The 27,427-nt window shown below is 42.6% G+C and overlaps 1 protein-coding gene across 5 annotated transcripts in view; it reads right to left on the reverse strand.

Moving 5' to 3' along the window:
* Positions 1-598: 598 nt before the first annotated feature.
* Positions 599-27,427, reverse strand: part of RPH3AL (rabphilin 3A like (without C2 domains)) — a 233,984-nt gene continuing 207,155 nt past the window's right edge. For 3 of the 5 annotated variants that reach the window (XM_083173983.1, XM_083173980.1, XM_083173982.1), the window contains 4 exons: positions 25,640-25,753; positions 22,670-22,846; positions 5,727-5,780; positions 599-967 (listed from right to left, as the gene is read on the reverse strand). In XM_083173983.1, coding sequence (XP_083030109.1) covers positions 939-967; positions 5,727-5,780; positions 22,670-22,846; positions 25,640-25,753 — 374 coding nt within the window. In that variant the 3' untranslated portion in view covers positions 599-938. Of the gene's footprint in view, positions 968-5,726; positions 5,781-21,018; positions 21,417-22,669; positions 22,847-25,639; positions 25,754-27,427 lie in introns of those variants that run through there. The other 2 variants (XM_083173985.1, XM_083173984.1) reach the window with 2 other exon arrangements.

Consider the following 27,427-nt stretch of genomic DNA (forward strand, 5'->3'; position numbering starts at 1 on the left):
ACTTTTAAGTCCTGCTGTGCCGGATCCATCCTTTGTTTATATATATATATATATATATATATATATATATATATATATATACATACATAATCACATACACACAAACAATAACATTTACAGGTACTTATGTAGTATCTGGGCTGCCGATTTCTAAATCAGGTCGGATCGGGCACATCGCATCGCATCGCATGCGACCATCGATGTGATGCGATGCGATGCGATGCGATGACCCGATTTTTCCATAGGAATCAATGTTAAAATGGACTGAGTCCATTTTAACATGGAATTCAATGGGAAAAAGGGGTCCTTTTCATACCCCTACTATCCAAGTGGGCATGGAGTTGGATATAAACCTGTGGCGAGCGTAGCGAGCCACCGAGCCCGAAGGGTGGCGAGCGTAGCGAGCCCCGCGAGGGGACACAGAATACCGGCCCCTCGCGGGGCTCGCTTCGCTCGCCACGCTTCGGGCTCGGTGGCTCGCTACGCTCGCCACAGGTTTATATCCAACTCCATGCCCACTTGGATAGTAGGGGTATGAAAAGGACCCCTTTTTCCCATTGAATTCCATGTTAAAATGGACTCAGTCCATTTTAACATTGATTCCTATGGAAAAATCGGGTCATCGCATCCGATGGTCGCATGCGATGCGATGCGATGCGATGCGATATCGCATCGCATCTGATTGTATGCCTTAACTTAAGGCATACAATCAAAAAATCGGCAGCCCAGATACTACATAAGTACCCATTTACACAGCCAGTTTACAAGCACCGATTTCTAGGTGGGAACTTGAATTCAATACACCACAAATGCAAGCCGAAAGCTCACATACGGTTGGAGCATTATCCATTTTCCTGCATTTGACGTCGGGAGGTCCAATGGCATCTTGAATGTTGCAATGTTTTTTTAGAGCTGAAAGGTTCTTTTGCCTCTTGTAGTCAGCGTCTTATGTTTCCACGGGGCTTTCCTTAAATTAAACAGAGCATAAAAAAATGGATGATATTCAAACATACAGAAATGTATATATAGTTTATTCTACAGAGTGCTCTAAAATGTATTTCCATTAGTAGGCCCAGTGTAACCTATTCCCACCCCAGGCTGAGGCCAGGACCACCAACTGCCAGTAATTTCAGGGTAAAGACCCAACCTTTTTGAGGAAACAAAAAACATTTTGAAAGCTTCATAATAATTTTATTATTATTATTACTACTATTTTATTAAAAGAAACTGTAATATATATTTTATTTGAATAGATAGGTAGGAGAAAGTGGGGTAAGAGGAGCCAATTATTTATGTTGTCCCCTAGTAAAGATAAAATGAGACTGAAGTCAAATTAAAACATCTGTCTTTATTTCGGTATCCTGTCAATACGTTGGTAGTCAAAAAGGCAACACTATATGGTCAACATAGACAAAATGCCCAGTCAAGAAAAGGGTAAACATGGAAATGGTTGACACATTAATGGTAGCCATATATATTTTTTGGGACTTATTTATAGTTTACCACCCACGTGGACTGGGAAAATTAAAGTGTACCGAGTACTACAGTAGTGAAATGAGGGGCCATGCAAAGAGACAGAGGACACCTATTTGGAGTCCACGTGATAAAGTCGAAAAATTTACACAAAAACACATGAAAAGGGCATGCCAATATTTTGATGTTGACCATTCCCATGTTGTCATTTTGCTTGTGCCCACCCTTTGTCTATGAAGACCTTGTGCATAATGACCATTTGGTGTCGACCATGACACGGTCAACCTATCATGCCATAACCCTTTATTTCAGGATGTCTCCTGCCAACTGAAATAGTAAAATGGCATCTAGGACACAAGGATGTAAAACTAATGGTGCAGGCCATTCAACTGAATCATTGTACCATTGGCCAGTGTGTACGAGCGAAATACAGGCTCATCTTGACTAAATTTCTACACCAAGGCAAAGAAAATGCTGCAATACAACAGAGAGAACAATACAGCAAGGGGATTAACAGGGGATTAGTGTGACTGGTCAATGCCCAATATATCTGAAGCTATAGTGGCGCATCATGCTGTGTGTATAGGCATTGGACAGCTCCATTTTGCATGAACCCACCCATTTGGGATTTCAGTCCCGAAGTATTGGGCAACCTGTATGAAGAACAAGCTGCCTGATCCATCTGTAGCTATTTCTGCAGATCAATTGATCTACTAGTGTGTTCCTAGCTTAAGACTTTTAAATAAAAAGTGGTTTGTGTCTCCACTTGCCCCAGGTTAGGGGTCAGTTGATCCAGGTCATGGGTAAATTGAGCCATCTGGGAGTAATTTGTCAACTGAGTTTCTCAAGCTTAAACCGTAGCAGCGCCTCTTATTCAGCGCCAGCTTTCGCCAGGTCCCCTCTGCTGGCGAGAGCTGGTGGAAATGCGCTCCATCTGATGGGTACGCACAAGCATCTCAAACGTACGCGTGTCCCCCTGTCACTCCTCGGCATCTCTGCTTCAGGGAGACTGGCAGGATTAGGGGGGATGCGGGCATGACGGGGGAGTGGCTGGATGGCGGCGGAGGATGTTAGTGGGCTCAGATGGAGTGGGGCGCACAAGTGTCTCGTGCAAGTGTGCCCTCTTCTGTTTGATGGTGGGTCCTTAGCTATAGGCAATAGAATCGCCAGGACCCGCAATAACGAGAGGCGCTCCATCTGTAATTAAAATATTTACCAATGTATTTTCCTTTTCCATATAGCCTTATTTATTCCCTAATGGTAACTTTAAACAATATAAAAAAATTTAAAAAAGTTGACCATGCAAAAAAGAAACAATTATTCCCACATCGTCTGTTCCATCATCGGGGAAATATGAAGTGTTGCTCGTTCCTTGCCATTCCTCCAGCCTTTTGTGTTTGAGGTAGCGTCTTCAGCAAATTACTTTGGGGATATATATCAAGACTTGGAAAGAGATAAAGTGCACATAGATAAGGTATTAACCAATCAGTTTCTGTTATTTTACAGGTTGTGTTTGTAAAATGAGTTAGAAGCTGATTTGTTCGCACTTTAAAAGGGAAATGCACTAAAAAAGAAATGCAGTAAAAAAAAAACCGTTTACAATATTTCTAAATGTACTAAAGTCCCTCCAGCAGGGGTCAAGTGCAGAGGGTAATGTTTCCCTCAGGAGTGCTGTGTGAGGTATCCAACAGGGATCCCTCCCAGAATGCACTGTGGTTACCAGAGTCACTCTGCACATGTGCAGAGAGACTTTCAGGTCACAGACCCTTAATTCCAGAGACCCACAGCCACCACAATGCTCTTATCGGGAGAGCTGGTCTTTGCATGGCGAATCTGATATATTAGTAGATACAGTATACGCTTAGCATCATCGCAATGGGTTGCAGCATGTACTGCAAGTGGTTGGTTCATCCCCTTCTTTTCTCTTTTTACTTTATCCCTCTCAAAGCCTTGATACATTTTCCCTTCCTGGAAAACATTACACATAATTTTCCATGAATCCAAAAGTGATTTTTTTTTTTTCAGTTCTCCCCTTTTTATACTTCTGAGAAATCTTGCACTTACTTTGTCAAACACAAGCTAGCTTAATATACCCTGCAGACACTATTTTGGAAACAAAAATGCCTGGTTTAGTAAATTAGGCTAATCTTGAATCAACTAATTACATGGAGTTATACATTGGCAAATAAGTAAAAAGCATAATGCTGTACATATTATAAAACCTGGATATATTTGCTTTAACATAACAATCATTATACCGAACATGTAACAAAAAAATATTTTTATGTCTTTTCCCTCCATCACTTACTGATAATGTACAGTTGCCTAGATACAGGGGGTGGATCAACATACCCCAATGGCTCATCTTGAACACCACTCTCCCCTAAATTATTTTATTTGGCAAATAAAAACTAACTATAATAAAAAACAAATACAAAAATATAAACTTCAAGACAGCTGAAGGACACACAGAATTGTTCCCAAGTTCAGTCATAGTGACCACAGAACAGTTTTGTATGGCAATCATATTCTGTAGCTGTATGTATTAACATCAGATAAACGAAGAGGCAAAACTGGAACAGAAAGCCAGTACTTTGGGTCAGTTACTACAACAGTTCCAGAGGATTTATGATTTTATGTATATACTGTATATAATTATTTGCTCCCTTTTATATATAGCTTAACACATGTGATACTGCAGTTATCTTCTGTATTAACTGTAAAGTTTGTCTCCACCAGCACTCACAGTGTGTATGCGTGATCTAAAGTTCCACGCGAGGATAGAATTTGCAAAACACTGCTGTGAGAAGTACAACTGGTGGCCAGACAGTTTGTTGCTCCATATACAGTACAACACATTTCCCCTTTCAGATATATTAAACTCCGCCCCAAAAGGCAGGCAGCACTCACTTGCTGCCTATAAGCTTTTTTGGTGAAAATCTTCTTACACGTTTACTGGCGTTGCCAAATTAAGTAATAAGAGTATTTGGACATTTTATAATTTTGAGATGGATACGGATGTTACAAATTAATTAAATAGTATTGTTTCGTTCTCAATCACTAAATGCTGTTCTAGATCTTTTTTTATTAAGAATGCACAATTTTAAAAACAGGAATTATTATTATTTCTAGTTTTGTGTCCTTTACAGGATACATTCTGTTAAATTAAAGTACATGCTGCCAGAACTATAAAACGGCAACAGCCAGCTGCATGTTTTCATGATCAGATCCATTAATCAGTCTGCAAAAATTAGTGAATCATTAGATGGTAAAAACAGGCAATGTGCTCACACAGTCATCCATTCCTCTGATTAATATAGCTAAGATTATAAAAAATATAGCAGTAACAAAACAATCCCCGTGCACTTGCAGGAAAAGTACAGCTCTGGTGAGGGTGACGTGGGAGGTGGCAGGAGACATACAGTAGCATAGATCTCATTTACAGCAGCCAATTTACTTCTCAGTCTATGAACTTACAGGATGTAATGGGCTGCCGCTTCCACTCGTACAACTCAGAAATCCTTGAATGACTTTAAACCATTGGAAGAAATAACAGAGACCCACAGAACAAAGATTTACCATGCAGAGATCCAAAGTCCAATATTAGTAGACAGAAAGACCAATTTTATCTTTAAATAAATTCTTTGTATTAGCACCCTTTATTTCTTTCCCAAATCCAGAAATATTTAAATCTCCATAGAACAAGTGTCAATGAAGAAAATAAATATTGCGTAGGTCACTGAATTAGTCACAGCTTTATCTAAGCCACAAAGTTGTTTTTGTAATTGCCAACAACTTTGTTATAATATAATAGACACAATCACTATATTTCTTTAGAAAAATGAAATTGGGACATGCTACTTATATTACAACATACTAGTAGAACAAAAATATCAGGCTACGTAGTATGCTGGAATATATAGCATGATTACATGATAATAATGCGAATGTGATCAAATACTGTATATATTGGCAAAGATAAAAAGCTGAACAAACTCAGCAACATCATGCACGGATATTGGTTAGACTTTCAGGAAAGTCAAGGCAAAGAACCCATGACAGAAAACGATAGGTAAGCCAGTATACAGTATGTCACTAATGCAATTTACTGTATACTGGAAACAAACTTAGTAGTAAGGGAACAAATCATTTGACTGGAGGAACCTCGACATTGAGACCAAATAGGAGGTTATAAAAAATATGTGCAGTGATGTGGGTTAGTCACTAACATAGGGTATATATAAATATACTACCCATTACGTGACGAACAGCATGTCTTCTTTTCAGAAACGTTGACATCTTCTCCTCTGATAGAAATACATAAATATTTAATGTGCAACTTAAATTTGTATACAAACTAAATACATTTGCTGGAACTCAGCCAATGACAGTAAATGTGCATAACACTGACAAGAGCATCAAAGACCATAATTGTAATACATCCAGATATCTTGTCATATAGTTTAAACAAGCCATATGTGTGTGTGTGTGTGTATATATATATATATATATATATATATATATATACATACATACATATATATATACACGTGTGTGTATACATTGATATGCTGAAAAGGCTAACAGATTTAACTTCTCTGAATGTCAGACCAGCGCTGTTTATTTAGGAAATCAGTCAGAAGCAGCTCATTAGATGCTGCCAAATGTCTGGGAAATTCCCTACACACACAACATGCATGAATAATCTTTATGCCACAACTACATTATACCTACTATATATATATATATATATATATATATATATATATATATATATATATATATATATATGTATATATATATATATATATACATATACACACACACACACATATATATATATATATACATATATATATATAATATATATAGCATAGGGAATGAAGCGGCACTCACAAGACTTTGCAAAGAAGTTTCAAGTTTTATTTATCCGACATTTTTTGGGAGAAAGACCTCCCGTCATCAGGGATATTCAAGAAATGACTTACACAGTGAACTTATAACAGACATCAGGTGCACCTTAACCAATCACGTGAACTCCCACTTATGGCCACTCCCACCACACCTGCGGCCGTGGCACCACTCGGAGTCAGTAACCAGCATGGATAGTGGTCTGGGGTGACGTCAGTGGTCACATGTGATTTACCAAACAAAAGAGAAAAATTTAAAAAATAATACTAATTTAAGAAAAAAACATTGCAATCAAAATAAAGACAGACATAAAAATACAAGCAAGATGTTGCACCAATCCTCTAAATATCGTAAAAATTTAACCAAACATATTGAACAGATTTTACATTGGAAACATATAGGTAATATTTGTTAATTTTGACTATAGAAGAACAAGGTTGATGACAGATATGCAGATGAACCATAACATACAGATACATTCAAATACACTACTACAGAGGATAGTTACAATGTTATAGAAACCAATGCAAACCTAACTTTTCATTTAATCCACGGGGTGCCATAGCGTCTAATTTCATTATCCACCTGCTTTCTGATCTCAATAACAACTGTCCCCTGTTACCACCTCGTCTGAGTTCAGGGATGTGATCGATTATTTTAGTGCGGAGGCTCGCCACAGAATGTCCGGCTGTTAGAAAATGTCCCGGCACCAGTTGATCGCTAACTCCTGACGTAAGAGCCGAGCGAATGGCCATTCTGTGATTGGCTATACGCTCCCTGAAGGTTGTTTCAGTCTTACCTACATATATAAGTCCATATGGACAATATATGAGGTATACTACAAACTTAGATAAACAGTTAAGGACATGCTTGATTGGGAATTTCTTTCCACTGTACGGGTGTAGAAAGAAACTACCTGTCAGCATCGAGCTGCATGTGGTGCAGCCTACACACTGATAACAGCCTGGATTTTTAAACAAGAAGTGTGTAGGCACCTTAGGTTTTAAAAAATCGGTGATGTCAGTTTTAACTAAATGATCGCGTAGGTTCCTGCACCGTGAATAAGCTGGCATTAAGCGAGAATTATAGAGGGCTGGAAGCTCGCAATCAGTGCCAACAATAGGCCACATGCGCTTGATATATTTGGTAGTAGCATCACTATTGTCCGTAAATTTGTTAATCCATGTATTTTTATGCCATTAGCAGTTGAGCATTAACCCAGAAAAAAAACACATGTTCATTTTAGCTATGATGTGTAAGCAGTGGCCAGGTTCCCATGAAAACCAGTTGTTAATGTAGGACTTGCAGTGAAATGGGGTCCCTTGGCGATGGGCTGCAAGCTTAAATGCATTGATCAATTCATGAACTAAAACCACATTATTTATTTAATTGATTATTCGAATGTTAAGGTGAGTTAGTTTGTTGTAGTGAGTGCTGGGTATTTACTACAGTGTGTGGTCACAGGCCACTGCACCCCATCCTGGGAAGTGGGTGCTGTTTGCGCCCCATTCTTAGGAATGGTGAGTGTGTTGGTACGTCTGTATCTACAGTATATATTTGGGTTGATTTTTAATTAACCCCTGTTACTGTGATCATAGCTTTCTCATGCACCCTAGATCAGCTAATTTACCTGAAACCTGTGAGAGCTGCCCCTTTAATACTAATTCAGGTGCTGTGTTTGGGATTGTCTCACCTTTAAAAGCCATAAGGTACTTGGCAGTTGAGCATTAACCCAGAAAAAAAAACACATTTTCATTTTAGCTATGATGTGTAAGCAGTGGCCAGGTTCCCATGAAAACCAGTTGTTAGTGTAGGACTTGCAGTGAAATGGGCCCCCTTGGCGATGGGCTGCAAGCTTAAATGCATTGATCAATTCATGAACTAAAACCCCATTATTTATTTAATTGATTATTCTAATGTTACGGTGAGTTAGTTTGATGTAGTGAGTGCTGGGCTCCCTGTGTTTTATATATATATATATATATATATATATATATATATATATATATATATATATATATATATATATATAGGGCTATTTTTGTGCCGGAACGCCGTTCCTGAAACTCTTTTGCAAAATGATGTCATCAGGAACGGCGTTCCGGGACCTCTGCAGCCTGCCCTGCGTCCGGTCTGACTCTGTCCTCCTTCAACTCTCACGCACTGCCACTTCCCTTCTGAGAGGAGAGCGCAGCGTGTCTGTCCCTGTCATCAGTCAATCAAAGTTTGCAGGCCGGCTCCTGAACCAATCAGAGCTGGCCTGGAAACTTTGTGTTTGCATTTAGAAGGGGACTTAATGGGGATGGGGGTCGCAAATCACGGAAGGCAGGGAAGCGCAGTGCCTTGCACTCTCCCATCCTCCCCTGCTCACCTCACCGTCCCTGCTCACCTCACCAGGAATGGACACGGGGGGGGGGGGGTTTACACTTCTTGCGCGCCAGTGACCAGCACCTGCGATCGGCGGGTGGACCACGGGCAGAAGAAATCAGAGCAGACATCACTTCTGCCTGCGCCCGGTTCACGCTCTGCTCCGGGCAATGGAGCAATGCACAGAAGGGACACCATCTCCCCCCATCGAACAGCCAGCGGCCAGCACCCCGTGTAGCAGGGAGGGAGAGCAACGGCACCCGCACGTGTGCCATGGACAGGGAATCTGCACACACAGCCAGCCACCCATCAAACCTGGTAAGTGCCATCCCATATGCACTTTATGCCTTGAGGGGGTCTTGAAGTGAAGGCAGTCACCGGGCATCTCTGTGTGGGCCTTATGTATAATGGGCATCTCTGTGTGGGCCTTATGTGTAATGGGCATCTCTGTGTGGGCCTTATGTGTAATGGGCATCTCTGTGTGGGCCTTATGTATAATGGGCATCTCTGTGTGGGCCTTATGTATAATGGACATCTCTGTGTGTAGCATATGTATAATGGACATCATGGTATATGGCATATGTATAGTGGGCATCACGGTGTGTGGCATATGTATAACAGGCGTTACAGAGTGGGGCATATGTATAATGGGCATCTCTGTGTGGGCCTTATGTATATTGGGCTTTTCTGTGTGTGGCATATGTATATCGGGCATCTCTGTGTGTGGCCTATGTATAACGGGAATCTCTGGGTGTGGCATATGTATAATGAGCATTACGGAGTGGGGCATATGTAGAATGGGCATCATGGTGTGTGGCATATGTATAATGGGCATCACGGTGTGTGGCATATGTATAATGGGCATCACGGTGTGTGGCATATGTATAATGGGCATCACGGTGTGTGGCATATGTATAATGGGCATCACGGTGTGTGGCATATGTATAATGGGCATCACGGTGTGTGGCATATGTATAATGGGCATCACGGTGTGTGGCATATGTATAATGGGCATTACGGTGTGTGGCATATGTATAATGGGCATCACGGTGTGTGGAATATGTATAATGGGCATCTCTGTGTGTGGCAGATGTATAATAAGTGTTACGGAGTGGGGCATATGTATAATTGGCCAATTCTCGGCGTGCAGGTTGCAAAACGGCTATATAAGGTAGTCTTTTCCTGCAATGCTGTGCCCCTTGCAGTAAGGCTACACCCCTATTTTTTGGGCACGTGCCTACGGCGCGTGCATATTGTCCGCTTTGATGCTGGGGATTGTTATGTTACTGCCACTGTTGGAAGGAATTATATTTTTTATTTATTTTTATTTTTTTTATGTAATGCCCGCCCCTTTTGTAACTCCTCCCACATCAACGCCTACTTTCTGCCCCGCCCACAGTTCCTGAACCTATTTTCCTACAAAAATAGCACTGTATATATATCTATATATCTATATATATAGATATATAGATATATATATATAGATATATAAATATATATATATACACTGGGAACACTTAAACAACACAATGTAACTCCAAGTCAATCACACTTCTGTGAAATCAAACTGTCCACTTAGGAAGCAGCACTGATTGACAATCAATTTTGCAAGCTGTTGTGCAAATGGAATAGACAACAGTTGGAAATTATAGGCAATTAGCAAGACACCCCCAATAAAGGAGTTGTTCTGCAGGTGGTGACCACAGACCACTTCTCTGCTCCTATGCTTTCTGGCTGATGTTTTGGTCACTTATGAAAGCTGGTGGTGCTTTCACTCTAGTGGTAGCTTGAGACGGAATTTATAACCCACACAAGTGGCTCAGTCAGTGCAGCTCATCCAGGATGGCACATCAATGCAAGCTGTGGCAAGAAGGTTTGCTGTGTCTGTCAGTGTAGTGGCCAGAGCATGGAGGTGCTACCAAGAGACAGGCCAGTACATCAGGAGATGTGGAGGAGGCTGGTGGAGGGCAACAACCCAGCAGCAGAACCGCTACCTCCGCCTTTGTGCAAGAAGGAACAGGAGGATTGCCAAAACCTTGCAAAATTACCTCTAACAGGCCAGAAATGTGCATGTGTCTACCACAATGGTCAGAAACAGACTCCATGAGGGCCCGACATCCACAAGTGGGGGTTGTGCTTACACCCCAACACTGTGCAGGACGTTTGGCATTTGCCAGAGAAAACCAAGATTGGCAAATTCGCCACTGGCGCCCTGTGCTCTTCACAGATGAAAGCAGGTTCACACTGAGCACATGACAGACATGACAGAGTCTGGAGATACCAAGGAGAACATTCTGCTGCCTGCAACATCCTCCAGCATGACCGGTTTGGCAGTGGGTCAGTAATGGTGTGGGGTAGCATTTCTTTGGGAGGCCGCACAGCCCTCCATGTGCTCGCCAGAGGTAGCCTGACTGCCATTAGGTACCAAGATGAGATCCTCAGATCCCTTGTGAGACCATATTCTGGCCCTAGGATCCTCCTAATTAAAGACAATGCTAGACCTCATGTGGCTGGAGTGTGTCAGCAGTTCCTGCAAGACAAAGGCATTGATGCTATGGACTAGCCCACCCGTTCCCCAGACCAGAATCCAATTGAGCATATCTGGGACATCATGTCTCGCCCCATCCACCAACGCCACATTACACCACAGACTGTCCATGAGTTGGCGGATGCTTTAGTCCAGGACTGGGAGCAGATGCCTCAGGAGACCATCCGCCACCTCATCAGGAGCATGCCCAGGCATTGTAGGGAGATCATAAAAACTCTTCGAAAGCTAGTCTGCTACCTTCTGTGTTTGTGCATGTGTGAGATATAGATGTAGTTTCACTTTCTGCCAGCAGATGGCAGTGTTTCTGAGACTCACGGACACTAGACATATATATAGATGATCTATTAATATGTATTCTCTGGATGGCAGTGGGTGTCTTATTACACAAGGCACTAAACAATGACATAGCATCTACCTGATTCATAATTGATAATGACATGTTAAAAGAATACTGTATCATTTAGAGATTTAAAATAATATGTTAAAGTGCATAAGTGTTTTATGGACATCAATCATTTGTCTAACAAGAGCCTTTAAACAGTAAAGCTGGGTACAGATTAGACAATGTGTACCCAGTGCGATATTCGGGAGCATTAGGACCCATTGCTCCCAGTATTGGCAAGTGGGTGGGGAGGATTGGTGGCTCTCTCTCCCATTAGTGATATCCTCCGTTGTTCTGTCATCTACAGATGATGGAGGATATTGCTAATGACCTGAGGAAGCATGCATCATTAATGATATATACCATACACACTAGATCAGTAGTAGCCAACCCGCACTCATTAATCACATACACATTTTAAAAGATACACAGATGGAGCTAATAATCTGTGCAAAACATGCACTGTTGGTAGCTCTCGAGGACTAGGGTTGGCTACCCCAGCACTAGATGATATGTATGAAAATATTGCTAATGATGGTCATTATCATGCATATTGGTTAATACAGTATATCTATAGTGTGTACGCACCTTTAAACCAGGTGTACACTATTCAGTTACTGGGCCAATCAGCTGATAATTTACTCATAATCCAGATAATCGGATAATAATGTGTATGAAGGAGCTTCTGCAACGGTAAATATTTCCTTACCTCTCACACCCATTGTATTGTTATCAGTTACATATTATCTTTGGGATTCATACATTATTTTAACAGTTAGTATGTTGATAGTGTCTATGTCAAAATTAAAGTGCTGGAGTTCTATTCGCTATCTATAGGGGTCGTGGACCCCCACAAGGGAGAAGGGTGCCGGACAGGGTCCCAACAGTCGGGATCCCGACTGTCATTAACCCGACGTCGGGATCCCGACTGTTAAAACACCGACGGCCGGGTTCCCGACAGCCGTCGGCTATTTTCCCTCGCGGGGGTCCACGACCCCCATAGAGGGAGAATAGAATTGGTGGCTCGCGTAGCGAGCCCGCAAGGGGCTTTGTTGCGCTGGCCACGCTGTCTGAGTCCGGGCAGTCGGGATCCCGATGTCGGGATAATGACTGTCGGGATCCCGACTGTCGGAGAAACATACCACACCCAGGGGAGAATAACCTCTGTCAGTCTGGATCCTGTCTGTCAGGCATTCAACAGCCAGGCTTCCGATGTTGGTGTACTGAGAGTCGGAATACCAACTGTCAGGCTGTCATCTGGCACCTCAATAAAGCAGCATCATCACAGTTATACTGCCCACATTGACGGCTCTCTTAGAGGCAATGGTAGAATTTGCCTCCGTGCGCCAGCTGTCATGGGGCACAGATATAGTTTTCTATAACTGTTGCCTGTTCCCTGTTGATCACTACAAAGGAACATGTAGCATTTGTAGCTGGAACTATCTGTGGGGTCTGTGAAGTGACTGAAGCTGCTTCCTTGTACAATAAAAAATTTTTTATCTTTTATTTACTGAGACACACATGCGTGATAGCATGCGCTCCTCATCGCTGAATGAGGAGCCAGCTGGCTGCACTGCTGATAGAGGAGCATTCTGTCTGGAAGAAAGTGCAAGTCTGTTAATGGGCTTCATGGATCTGGGTTGCAGGTGCTGGCTGCAGGGACACAGAAGGAAAGGAGGGATTCTGGCTGCAGGGAAACCGAAGAGTGCTTGTGTGTAGGGGGGGGGGGGGTTTGACTGCTGGGACAAAGAAGGGGGGGGGGGCTTGAGAGGCAGGAGAGCAGGCTGCAGGGATAGAGAAGGGAGAGGAGGTCTAGCTTCAGAGAGACAGGAGAGGGGCTAACTGCAGGACACAGAAGGGTTGCATTGGCTGCAAAGAGACAAAGGAGGTGCTGGCTGCAAAGAGAGACATAATGGCATAATGTGTTCGGTCTTTGGAGGAGAGGGGCACTACCATCTATATTGTCCCAGGGGCACCTAGTATGAAATTACACCAATGACTGCCCACACGGTTATAATGCAGTAAATAGCAGAACAAATGGGGATCAGGATAATGGTGCCAGTATTCTCGTTTTTACCTAGTCAATATCAATAACATGACTGCATATAATGACCACATGATATTCAAAAGAAGTAAAAGAGTTATAAACATGGTCAATTAACCCTGCCCAATATACTTTTTGATATATATACACTGTACATCCAGGCAATCAGAACCTCTGAGGAAGTCGAGGTGTGACAAAACACTTTGGACCACTACCACTTCATTCACAATTCCGTTGTAATCATGCTCAGCAGCCTAGAGAGCTACTGTTCAGAAAGGAACCAGTACAATGTACACATAGTATATAAGAGGCACGCTCAATCACTCACACAGTAAAGTAGTGTTTTATGTACTGTACTTTTCTGTAGTAAACCTTTAACAATAAACTGTTTTAATGAATACAGTAGTTATTCATTAATACATCTACGCACACCGAAATTGGCATCATCCTGACATCAGGAAAGAGAACAGCAACAAAGACCATCTGTTTGTTGAGTGATAATTTAGTTTTATTTTACTTTGCTGCTTTGTAGTGTGTATTGTGATTGATGAACTCCCACAATGCAAAGGGAACTTTTCATTTATGGTGAACTTTCCAATTTAAAAATAAATGTGAACAAATCTAAGGCTTTGGCACTGAAACACACACCTGTTGCCCAACAACTCTTTAAACAATGCTTTAAATTCAAATGGCAACCACTCTATTCCTAGCCAGCCAATATGACCAATTGTGTCATGCTAATGTTCAGAGAATAACCAGCTTAGCAAGAAATAGATATCTGTCTGACATAAGCTATATTTGGCTGAATAAATGCAATAAATAAATGCAATATGAATGCTCGCCACACCACACTTCGGGTTGGCATTGATAGTGGGGGTGGCGTTGACAATGGGGGTGCATTTAACATTGTAAGCACCCATTAGGGTGCTTGTACAATTAAAAGTCGCATCGCATGCCACTATATTGCATGCGATGAGATGCGATTGCATAAGATGCACTTCGATCAAAATCGGGGGCGCCGTGCTAGGAAACAAGTACCATTCAATTTAATATTCGATATAGGAGCTACATAACCCCTGTAAGGATGAAAAAAAAATGGCAGGCTCTGAGTCAGACAGATGTCCAAAGTGTGGAGAAGTAGAAGCTACTTATTGGCATTTATTGTGGATCTGTAAGAGAGTGAGTAGGTTTTGGAAGGGGATAATTAAGATCATGGAGCAAATGGGTATTCATCGGAGTGCCATGAACGAATGTAACTTGATACTGGGGATATGGGAAGAGGGGGGTATTATGCGAGAACTGAAACAGTTGGCTAGGAATCTATCGGCAATAGCAAAAGTGATTATCGCTCGTCAGTGGATGTCCTTGAAAGGTCTGGAAATAGTAGAATGGTCAACTTAGCTAATTCTATCTGTGAACACGAAAAATACGTATATGCCTCCCGAGGCTCGATACAGAAATATCAAGAGGTATGGGGGCACTGGAACCGATCAGTATATTATAAAGTATCTAAACAGTAAATAGTCTAAAGTAGCAAGCACTAATTAGCTAAAAATAGCTATCGTAATATATAGTTAAAGGTAATGCACGACACGGTTAGATAACACAAAGGAAACAGGGGAAAGAAGGGAGGGAAGGGAAAGGGTAGAAAAAAAGAAAAGAGAAGGGAAAAAGAAAAGGGAAAGGGATGTTTGCTCATAAGTACACCTTGTTTTGTTTTTTGTTTTTTTTCACTTTCTGAATCACAAAATAAGTGATATGTTGAAGGAGGCACCTAATTAGGAAACAAAAGAAGACACTGTCGAAAACTAAGAGTTTGTTAAACATAATAAGAAGTAAGTTATGAAAATGTAATGTTCACCTTGGTGAGAGTAAATCTAGGATTGGTTCCTTGCTAGGTGGTAAAGACGTTCCATATTTCTAGGGGTAGTAGGAGAGGAAAATAAAGGATTAGAAAAGAAAATATAAAGTATGATGTAATAGTGAAGGAAGGTCAGCACTCCAAACAGGGACAGTAAGCGAAAAAGTTTGGGCCTAGGTGTAAGGCTGGTTTTACTATGCGTATTGTGTCTGTAAGGTTGTCTTTTTTGACGGAAATAAGGTATATATGCAGGGTATATGGTACTCAGAGTTGTGAATTGTATGTTTTGTGTATGTGTTGCAACTTGCTTTGTGATTATCTGTGTATATTTGAAAATTTTTGTATCTTTTATATGTGACAATTGTGTCATGATATGTCGAATATAAATAAAGACTTAATAAAAAAAAGTTACCCATCCAACACATGATGCTCTACTCCAAAGTTTCCATTAGAATGAAAGTTAATGTCAGAATAACGGAATAGGGAAATTTTCGGTACTTGTGAGTTATCCGGGCGCCCGATGTGGTCATCGCATGCCATTACAATAAGCATACGATGCGACGCGATTTGACATTGCGTCGCATCGTATGCTTATTGTATGGTATACAATGGGATGCGATGCGACGCGACGCGATTTGAACACTTCCCGCCCATTTTTAAACCCGCCCTCTGCCACATCTGGCAGAAAATCAGTGTGAGGTAGTTTCCAGAGGAGAGAACAAGTGATTTACAGTGTTGGTGTATTTGTGAGGTGAAATTTCGGACATTTGCCACAATATTGCCCCATTTGGCCCCTTACACCTGCCCCATTTTGCCCCTTACACCCTATTTCCCAATATGGCTTTGGTGGATGGTATCTTCAGCCTCCCTAAAACTGAAGAAGAAACAGTACAATTCCTGCAGGACAAAGGGCTGCTTCCATCTACAGCCACATGTCCAAATGGCCACCCTATGCGCCTGTCTATAAAAGAGCGCAAATGGCGCTGCTACATAAAAAGTTGCGGGAAAAAGCAGAGTCTGCGGGCCTCGCTATTCTACCCCGGATGCAGGCTGCCGTTCATGACAATACTGCGCTTCATATACTGTTGGTGTGATGAACTCACTTCTATAGAGTTCTGTACTAAGAACTTGAAAATCTGCAATAAAAGTACCATATTTTATAATGCATTGATGCGGGAGGCATGTCAATGCGACCTGATGTCACAGCCTCAACGCCAGATTGGTGGACCAGGGCAAATAGTGGAGGTGGATGAGACACTCTTTGTGAAAAGACAAGCCAATGTTGGCAGAGTTCTCCCGCAGCAGTGGGTGTTCGGAGGAGTGTGCCGGGAAACTGGGGACTGTTTTATGCTAGCAGTTGCCAAGCGAGATGCGCCAACTCTCATCAGTGCAATTGTGGAGCACGTTGCGCCTGGAAGCACAATTGTCAGCGATTGCTGGCGCGCATACAAAACTCCAGAACTGGAGCGGGCTGGTTACAGTCACTTGAGAGTCAACCATCGCTACAATTTCGTAGACCCAGAGACTGGTGCACACACCCAAAACATCGAGAGACTGTGGGGTTGTGCAAAATGGCGCAACAAACGCCAGCGGGGCACAGCCCGCCATCACCTTGACTCCTATATGCAGGAGTTTGTGTGGCGAAAGTGCCTGGCGGGAGACAGCGCATTTAACCGCATTCTACATGCGCTCACTTTGCTAGATAAATAATTACGGTGATTAATTATTGTGTGCTATGTGTTGATTGTTATTATAATTTATTTCTGAGAGATGTTAATTACACAGTTATTCCCTTAAATTCAGTTGTCCTTAATGTGTCAGATATGAATGATATTGATGAATGATATTGGATGTTCACAACCACTCCACTATCAACGTGAACCTGAAGCGTGGCGAGCGCAGCGAGCCCGCGAGGGGCGGCGGTACGCGTCCTCCGACCTTTTCATGCCCTACTATCCACTAGGGTGTGGAGTGAGAACAGAATAGTGTGGCGAGCGCAGCGAGCCACCGAGCCCGAAGCGTGGCGAGCGCAGCGAGCCCCGCGAGGGGACACGGATACCTTCACAGGTAAGCGCGTCCCTTCGCGGGCTTCCCAGGTGTCCGCGTTGCCATGGACACCTGGGAAGCCCGCGAAGGGACGCGCTTACCTGTGAAGGTATCCGTGTCCCCTCGCGGGGCTCGCTGCGCTCGCCACGCTTCGGGCTCGGCGGCTCGCTGCGCTCGCCACACTATTCTATTCTCACTCCACGCCCTAGTGGATAGTAGGGCATGAAAAGGTCGGAGGACGCGTACCGCCGCCCCTCGCGGGCTCGCTGCGCTCGCCACGCTTCGGGTTCACGTTGATAGTGGAGTGGCGTTAACAATGGGGATGGGACTGACATTGTGTCACTTTTTGTGTCACTTTCTGGGGGTTTTGCCCTGCTAAAATCGGGTGCTGTCGCATCGCATCGCATCGCATGCCATGTGGTTAACATGCGATGCGACGTGATCACATTACATGGTACCCGATGTAAAATCGGGTTCGGGTGGTGATCTCGTCGCGTCGCATCGCATGCCATTTGGTTAACATACGATGCCACGCGATGCGATGCGATGCGTATACGACCAAAAATCGGGCGCCTGGATAACTCACAAGTACCAAATTTTCACTATAAAATGTGTATTTTCAATTCCAAAAATCAAAGCCCTCCACTCTCACAATTACCCCAGACAATGCACTTTACACTGTCTGAGACTACAACCACTGCACATATACATGTATACTCCATTCCACTGTAATGACATCTCTTTGGGACACACTAGCTTTTTCCAGTACGTATGATATGCAGAGGCGTAACTACTTTTTTTGCGCCCCCCCCCCCGCCGGACATTTCGGGCGCCCCCCCCGAAATATTAACCCCCTCCTTACCCGTCCCCATTGCCGCCGGCGCTTCTGCCTCTAACCCGACACGCAGATCTGTGTCGGGTGACAGGCGGTCCCCAGCTCCGGCTGCAGTGCTAATATAATAACAGACACTCGGAAAATGGCTGCCCCCATACAGCATTATGGGGGCAGCCATTTTCAGAGTGTCTCTTATTATATTAGCACTGCAGCCGGAGCTGGGGACCGCCCGTCACCCAACACAGATCTGCATGTCGGGTTAGAGGCAGCGGCGCCGGCGGCAATCGGGTAAGGAGGGGGAGGGCAGGAGTCGGGAGCCGGGACCAGGTGGTAACTATAGTCCCGCAGACCTCCCAGGCGCCCACACCTGCCTAGCGCCTTCCCGCCACCGCGGGGGCTGCGGGACTATAGTTACGCCACTAATGATATGGTCAAATATTAATGTGATATTTCCCTGGACTATTTCATTGAATAACTTCCCAATTAGGCCATTAATCCCATGTTTTAAATTCCATATATTGCTGTTATAACCACTCCCCCTCTTTCCCATTCTGTCTATCTGTGAATTTCATATCCACATAGTTAAGCTTGATTTAATAAATAAGTCACATTGCACACTGACTAATGAATTTGCAAACCTTCAAACTTCCATTGATGGTTTCTTTCTTGATCCTTGGTTAACCCTTTGAGTGGCCAGTGAATTTGTCAAAATAGGTATGAAAATTGACAAGCAAACATTTATATTCATGTAATGTTTACCTTATATAGGATTTTTTTTTTACACAATATTTTTTATTTGTATTTATATAACAAATGTGATCGATGTTGGCATTTTCAGCGGATATTTTGCACATCTCTCACAGAGAGATAAGGTGGAAGCAGGTGCTCGTACAGTAGATCAGGAGGAGGATGTTAACTGGCTGTATTAAAAAGAAGATATCATTTAATCTGATGTTTGCATTACATTTTTTTGGTGCACTCATACAGGTTCATAAACCGATATCCCTGTACTTCCTGTACAGCGGGCGGGTAGTGGGCATGCAGGGAGCAGTCGCATGGGGATGCCCAGCATGTCCTAGGCATGCCCAGAAAAAAAGGTGGGTGCACCTATAAAAATGTTGGGCGCCCCCATGTGAATGCAGGCATGGCAAAGCATGCACAGGGTGGACGGCTGACGTCACATGTCAGCACCTATTTCAGTCTACATTGCCTTTTATTTGCGAACGGGTAAAAAATCATCCATTTGCATGTAGACGCGGACATTCAGTCTGTGATGGGGGGCGGGCATTCATTCACCCACTCACTAAGCAGCGGAGGAAAGCTGATTAGCAAACGGGTCTGAATCAGTGCAGTGGAAAATCAGCACTTTTCTATTTTTTATTTATTTTTTAGGTATGATGGGGATTCGCCCTATTCAAATGGAGGGACAATTGTATTGTATGCCTAGGCAAAAAAATTGCAATGGTGAAAAACACCTGGATCAGCTGCCAATTCACCTGTTTTCACCACTTTGAAATGCCTTTCATAGTGGCGAAAATGGGTGAAATTAAATAGACAGGGGTCATATTAGTTCAGTTTTGTTCCGTATGCAAAAAAATGGGACTAGTTGAACACTATGCGATAAAGGGCGCTAACAATTTTGTTAATGATTTCCCTTGAACTCCACGGAATGACGGATATAGGGAATACACACTAAACAATTTCAAACGATAAAGACAAAGACAAGGGAGAAATTTACGAAGATGGGAGTTTTTTCACATGGTATGTAGCTATGGGCAACCAATCAGAATCTACATATATATAGCGCCTTTTAGATGATCATAGATATTAGTATCTGATAGTTTGCCCATAGCAACATCACATCTAAAATAGAACTCCCATCTTAGTAAATTTCCCCAAAGAGTTTGTTTTACCAGAGACCATCTTGTTTTATGAAACACTTTTTAGTGCACACTGAACAATATACATCTACTCATAAATGACAAAATTTTACTTCATGTACAGATGAGAAAGGGCCCGATGACGACCGACCGGAGCACACACAATTTGTACACACTGAATACAATGCACAATAATATTGTTACCAAATATCATTATCGTGCATATCGTCTGCCTTTATCGCTCAACATAGTGCTTCTTGCCACAATTCCAAACTACAATGTACCTATTTAGTGCGGTGATGTAAATGTGCCCACACACGGTAAGTTTTTCACTGCATGCGTTCTATACTAGATCGCATTGCACCTAGTTCAAATCGCATGCGATGTGCTACAACAGCATGCAATTTGAACTAGATGAGATCTAGTACAAAATGTAGAGGCTGCACAACTTTTTTGACTTGCGATAAGCAATGGGCAGGAGCGCGCATCACATCACAAGGCAAAAGAAAAAAGGTGCGATGTGATCTACATGCGATGCATTTTGAACCTTAATCAAAACGCATGCGATCATCGCACCATGTGTGGGCACCGTAACGGGGTGCATGCAAATTAGATAGACAGGTGTGAATAATAAGAACACGTGCGGGGAAGCATTTCATGAGAGAACTAAAAAGCACAGTAAATTGTAGCAGCATGCACAGGTAATATATACATGGAAAGAAAAAAGGAGCAGGTATAAGAAAACTTGAGAGCAGTCGTTTGGGAACAAATTTATTGGAGCAGACATAGTGAAGGCACACAATATGAGCGAGGTTGTGTATCACCTCTATAACCCTGTGTTCTGAGGATAAAGCCTGAGAAACAGAAACAGCGGTGGTATAAACTAGAAGACAGACAAGTCGGAGGTACTGTATGTTTCACCAAGATTTACTTTTCATTTTTTTTTCTGTAGAAGTGTGCAGACTCTGGGGTAATGTTTGGCTCATTTGGCTCTGACAGCCTGTTGGTCTGCTCATAGGCCAGACTTAAAAGCCACTGCTGGTACCTCGGCATGGGTTTAATAAATCAGCTAGGAAAATAGTAGGTGATTAATGAATGTACAACACAAAAATGTAATGGATACAAGGGATTCACCATTTGCACACTTATCATCACCATCGCTGTCACGTTAATGAATAATCTCTTCTCAATACTTACCCTTTTTTTTCCCTTTGTTGATATTATGTGAGCTGCTTCTATTTCCTTTTAAATTGCTTAATATTAATTGACACAATCCTACTCCTGGGGCGAATACAGGATTTTCATAGGGGTTTCCATTACACACACACACAAACATTCATCTGTACATAGACACACATATAGCATTCATACACACTGCAGACACAAACACACATAGCATACATGCACACACATAGCATACACACAGCTTATACCCACAGACACACATACAGTAGCATACATACACACAAGTACACAGACACACACATACTGAACATAGCATACTGTACATACACACAGCATGCACAAACACACTACATACACACATACACCATATCCACAAAAACACATACAACAAACAACCCCCTCCCCCCATTCACTCCCTCAAACATTAGAGGTGTGTACATGTGTAGCTGCTGGGGACAAATCCCTGCCTCTCCCGGGCCAGCTCTCACACAGCCACATGGAGCACTGACTGGGAGGAGCCGAACGCTGCCACTGCAGCTAGCTCCCCCTGCTGTTAGCCCAGCAGCAGCCTGCCCTGTGTACGGGAGAGACAGCTGCCGTAGGCTGTGGTTAAAATTGGACAGCTCGGGGGCAGGGGGGGTTTCTGGGTACTCATAAACCCCCCTGCATGCATACCTGCACTCCCAGTGTGGGACTTCTCCCCTCAGAGAATTTGCAAGCAATCACTGCTTGAGCAACCCGGGACCTTCACATACAGTATACTGCATATTGCATGTGATCCCAGCCAAGCCTGCCCGGTTCAGATGCAATCTAACAGATTGCTTCTGCAGCCGATGCGACTCAGAGCTGCATCGCACCTCATGCCAGATACATGCAACTTGAACACTTTTTATGTGATATATCACCACATTTGCATAAAAGTGACCAAATTGCATCCAAATTGCCCAAGTGTATGGTCAGCTTTAATCAAAGATAGGTAAAAGCAGCTCTGATTACAGAAACAATGATCAAGTAAAGATAAGAGAATGTATGCCTATAAAAACTTTAAATGACAAACACACACACTGAAAATTTTGTAATTAACAAAAATATATTCAAAATATAGGTGTACAAGCTAAGCACCTTTAATAAACTCACCTCTACCACTTCTTCCGATGTCACTATCATATCCTTCGATAAGTTCTCCAGGGCAGCTTTCAGTTGCACTTACGGTACCTCCTCGATCGCTGCCAAGACTAGTCAGACTACCAGATAAGCCACCAAAATGCTTCCTATTACTACTGGTTGGAATCATAGTGGGCTCAGTACTTGAAACTAGAAGAAACAAACATATGCAATCAGCGGTGGATTTAGACCTCATGGGGCCCTAGGCAAGATAATAGTTTGGGGCCCTCCTCCCTCAAACAATCCTACCTTGCCGCATGCACAGTCTACTGATAAATGCTAAGTTGCGTGAATATCATCATTGCGTACAAATCTGAATCAGGTCTTTTGAAAATGGGCTTAATACCTGTGTCACATTTACAGTAAGCAGATTGCCCACATACAGTGGATGAGATCATTTTGTTTGTCCAAATGTTTTTAACCCTATCAAAGAACATCAAAGGGACTTTAGGAGTGTAGGCAGGTCCATGTGATGTTGTGATGCCATGCGATAGTTGATCTATGCTTCTCATGGAATGTTTGAATGGCTAGGGTATCATTATGGGTTGCCTTGTGGATAGGGTTGCCACCTCACTCTTCATTGATTCCTGGAGATTCCCCCTCACCCTAATGCGCGCTCCCTCCAGAAAAAGTGGGTGTGGCCCCCAAAAGTGGTCAAGGCCTCTTTAGCAAAGTGGGCGTGTCCTCTGAATTTGGACAGCTAGCAGGCCTTGAAGAAAATGCTGTCAATTATGCAACACTTTGTTTTTATAGAATAAAAACCAATGATACCAAGCCCCTAGTTGGAGTGACGCAGATTTTTTCAAAGCCTTTATGCACACACACACACATATTATATATATATATATATATATATATATATATATATATATATATATATATATATATATATATATAATGTATATACATATACAAATATATTTATTCCACACATATCAATAAATGTCCACATACATTGGTGGCCAGGGCCAGGCTGGCAGTGGGCAGTGGCGGCAGGAGGAGGACTGTCGTGGAGACACGCAGCGCCAGCTGGACAGGACAGCAGGTCCGACGCAGAGCGGAGGTCACAACCAGTGACTCACTCCACCTTGCACGGCACTCCGGCGTATGCACACGCGCACCCGACGGTTGCGGTCAGGCACACACTGGGGTGGGGGCAGAGAGGCTGTGGCGCCTGGAGGAAAGCCCAGAGCTTTTTGCAGACACCCGGATTCTGGGAGTAATTATGGGGCAGATGTATTAAGCCTGGTGAAGAGATAAAGTGGAAGGAGATAACGCACAAGCCAATCAGATCCCAACTGTCATATTTCAATCACAGCTGATTGGCTGGTGCATTAACTCTTCCAAGTTATCTCCACTTTATCTCCAGTTTATCTCTACTCCAGGCTTAATACATCTGCCCCACTGTATCAACTGCTACAATCTCATGATGAATAGGTCATAGAATCAGATAACTAAAAACATAATAATAAGAATCCAAGTGTTCATCTATCAGATTAACATGCTCATTTTCATTAAATATACCAAGCATAAAAACATGTATTTAAATTATATGTTGACCTAGATTTTATTCAATTGAGTCATTGGAAGAGTTCACACTGTGTTGTAGGGCTGGTTCTGTTGCGAACAAGCCTTAATTCAACCCCGAATAAAGTCTAATTTCTTGTCAAATACATTCATTCCATTTCATATCATCCATTACCTGGGGGTCTAGCAAACAGGCTGTAAGCAACGAGAGATTTCTTGTGGAGAACCCCCCCACGTCAGGATTGGTACTCAAGTGTAAGCTACGGTTCTGTCATTTTTCCCTTTTTATTTTACTTCTGAAATTGCATTTAAAACTCGTGTGTACTTTTAAAATCATTGTAAAATCTTGTAACTATTTTCTAAAGCTCTGTAGTATTTCTAGGAATAAATAATACATATTCTCAGTCCTGGTTCTGTGTTCTTAAGACTCATTAGCCTCAGAAGAGAACGCTCCAGCGTGTTACCATTTGTATATTGTATTGTGCGGTCAGGTGCGAGCCAAGCCGCCCCTTGCGCAGTTTCAAGCGCTAAAATCAGGTTTTGGCTGGTGGCAGTGTACCTCAAGGAAAGGACCCGAGAGTCCTAAGTGAACCCCAGTCACGGCCGGAGCTGCTCAGATTGACGTATCGGAGCAGGCGACCGGTGGGTCCGTGATATCATCCATTTGTAACACTAATTCTCTTTTGGACCATGTTTTAAGATGGTCTCATACATTTTTCGTTTTTGCACAAAAATTCACAACTCAAAAGATAACAATATAATACTCAACTCAAATACAAATTATACCAATAAATTAAAGGGAACTTATGTTGGCCATACACTAGACCAACCTTCATCCAAACATCCGGCTAGTTGGTTGGTTGTTTGGTTGGTTTGACGATCAGCAATTTGCTCAAAAACCCAGGAAATGGACAAAACAATTCAGTCAACTTGTTCAAATCAAAATGTTTTTGTACATTTCCAGATTTTGGGAGCAAGTTACTGAATAACAACTTACATTTGTTCCCATCCAGTACCAGGTTTTTATTCCATCCAACCAGCTAGTTGGGAGGTTGGAAGAAAGTTGTATTAGTGTCTGCCAGCATTAATTATGCTGAACTTATACTGGGCATCATTCTGGTTACATCACTCCACGAGGGATCGATGTTTCGGTTCTACACATGTGCATTTGTGCAGACGCTGGGTGCAAGCGGGCACAGCGAGCTGCTAATTTGCCATACTGTTCGCACCTAGCAGTGTGGGCAGGGGACGTGGGGTGGCAGCGACAGGCTGTGTCCATGGGAACCCCCAGCATTTCATGGGTGTTCCCATGAAAATGCTGGGCGTTCCCATGCTAATGCAGCCATTATGATAATTTTGATAGCTTGACACTTGAATATCTTAATCACAATCACACTCACTCTGACCAGAACTTACCAGCGTCTATCCTATTTTTTTGCCATTTGTCATCTTTGTAGTCTAATTTGGAAGCTTTGTCATCCATACTTGATGAGCTTAACTCAGAATCACTTTCACTGTCACTAGAGGCCACTGTAAAAAAAGTAATATCAACACATTATTGAAGTAACAACAAATGCTGTACAGGTTGTTTTTCAATTTAACAATATATATCATCTATGGGGTTAATAGAGTTAGGTGTGGGTTGAGTCCTGGCAAGCCGATCTCACAGTGAACTGTGATTTATACCGGCAAACCATTTCCAAACTGGCACCAATTGAATGTAGCATTTGTTCCATGCTTGCCTACCCTCCCCGGAATGGCCGGGAGGCTCCCGAAAATCGGGACCCCCTCCCGAACCCCCGGAAAGGTGGGCAAGTCTCCCGCATGCCCCCCAGAGCCCCGCTCCCCCTGGAGCCGCTGGAAATAAATGGCGAAATTCGCGGATCCATGGGAGGGGGTGGGACTAAAATGCCGCAAATTGCGTCATTTTGCATAATTTTAGCCCTGCCCCCTACTCGTGGACCCACGAATTGCAGTGTTTACATGGGTTGGGGGCGGGGCTTTGAGTCATCAGGCTTGTACCCGCCCCCCCGACCAGGAGATCCATCTGTCCTCTCCAGGCTTCTCCCAAAGAGGCAAATTTCAAAGTCGGCAAGTATGATTTGTTCTGTGCGCACCCCCTGAGTAGGTAAAAGGGTAGACTGTTAAGGTAAGACTGGTAGGAGTTTTCCAGTGAATTTCACTAAAAAGCTACATAATAAGTTAAATAATGTGGAACAGATACATGTGCAGGTGTAAATGATATAAGAAAGGTATGTGGAGGAGTTTCTGAATTTGCAGATGACAAGTAAAATTGTTTATTCCAACTTTTTATAGAAAAATGACTGTACATTTTTCTGTACAAGAAAATACTGGAAAGACTAATGTTCCTTATGTAGTCTCTTCGTAACTGTTTTTCTGTCAAAAATCTATATACAGTATGTAAAAATGTTCTATTCTAATCAATATTATGCAAATCTTGCTCTATTTACTGTAGAATACATTATAAATAAGGCCGGCTTTACCATTAGGCAGCTATAGACCACCGGTAGCTGTGAGGGTTCTATTGAGTCTGCCTATCACAAAATTAAGGAAAACATCCTTGTTTTTTTTCCAATACAGGTAATGGCTGTGGAACGTATAAGAGGCCACCTTCATAATTTCACTTCAGGGGCTGGAAAGTGGGTATCAGTGGCTATGTGTGGTTGGGGGGCACTAGACTGAGATTTTACCTAGGGAGCCGCAAAGTCTTTCACTGGCCAGGATTATAAGATCATGCAAGGTTATGCATAAAAGATACAGCCTCCAGTACCTCTATATGGTAGATGTGGCTTTTGTTTTTTTCTTATAATCTACTTTACAGGATAAACTGTTTGGCCTTAATTTTCAAATACATGGGTGCTTTTTAAGAATCAGAGTTTCAAAGCACATTGGTTCCATTGACACACCTCTAAAATACAACTTGTAGAATGTGACCTTCATGCACAAAGGGCCTTATTCAGATCTGATCGCAGTACAAATTTATTCTCAAAATGGGCAAAATCATGTGCACTGCAGGTGGGGCAGATGTAACTTGTATAGAGAGAGTTGGGTAGGGTGTGTTGAAACTGAAATCTAAATTGCAGTGTAAAAATAAAGCAGCAAGTATTTATCCTGCGCAGAAACAAAATAACTCACACAAATGTAACTCTCTCACTATACATGTTACATCTGCCCCACCTGCAG

This window comes from Crinia signifera, chromosome 2 (genome assembly GCF_055691185.1).
Source record: "Crinia signifera chromosome 2, ASM5569118v1, whole genome shotgun sequence".
Classification (NCBI taxonomy): Eukaryota; Metazoa; Chordata; class Amphibia; order Anura; family Myobatrachidae; genus Crinia; species Crinia signifera.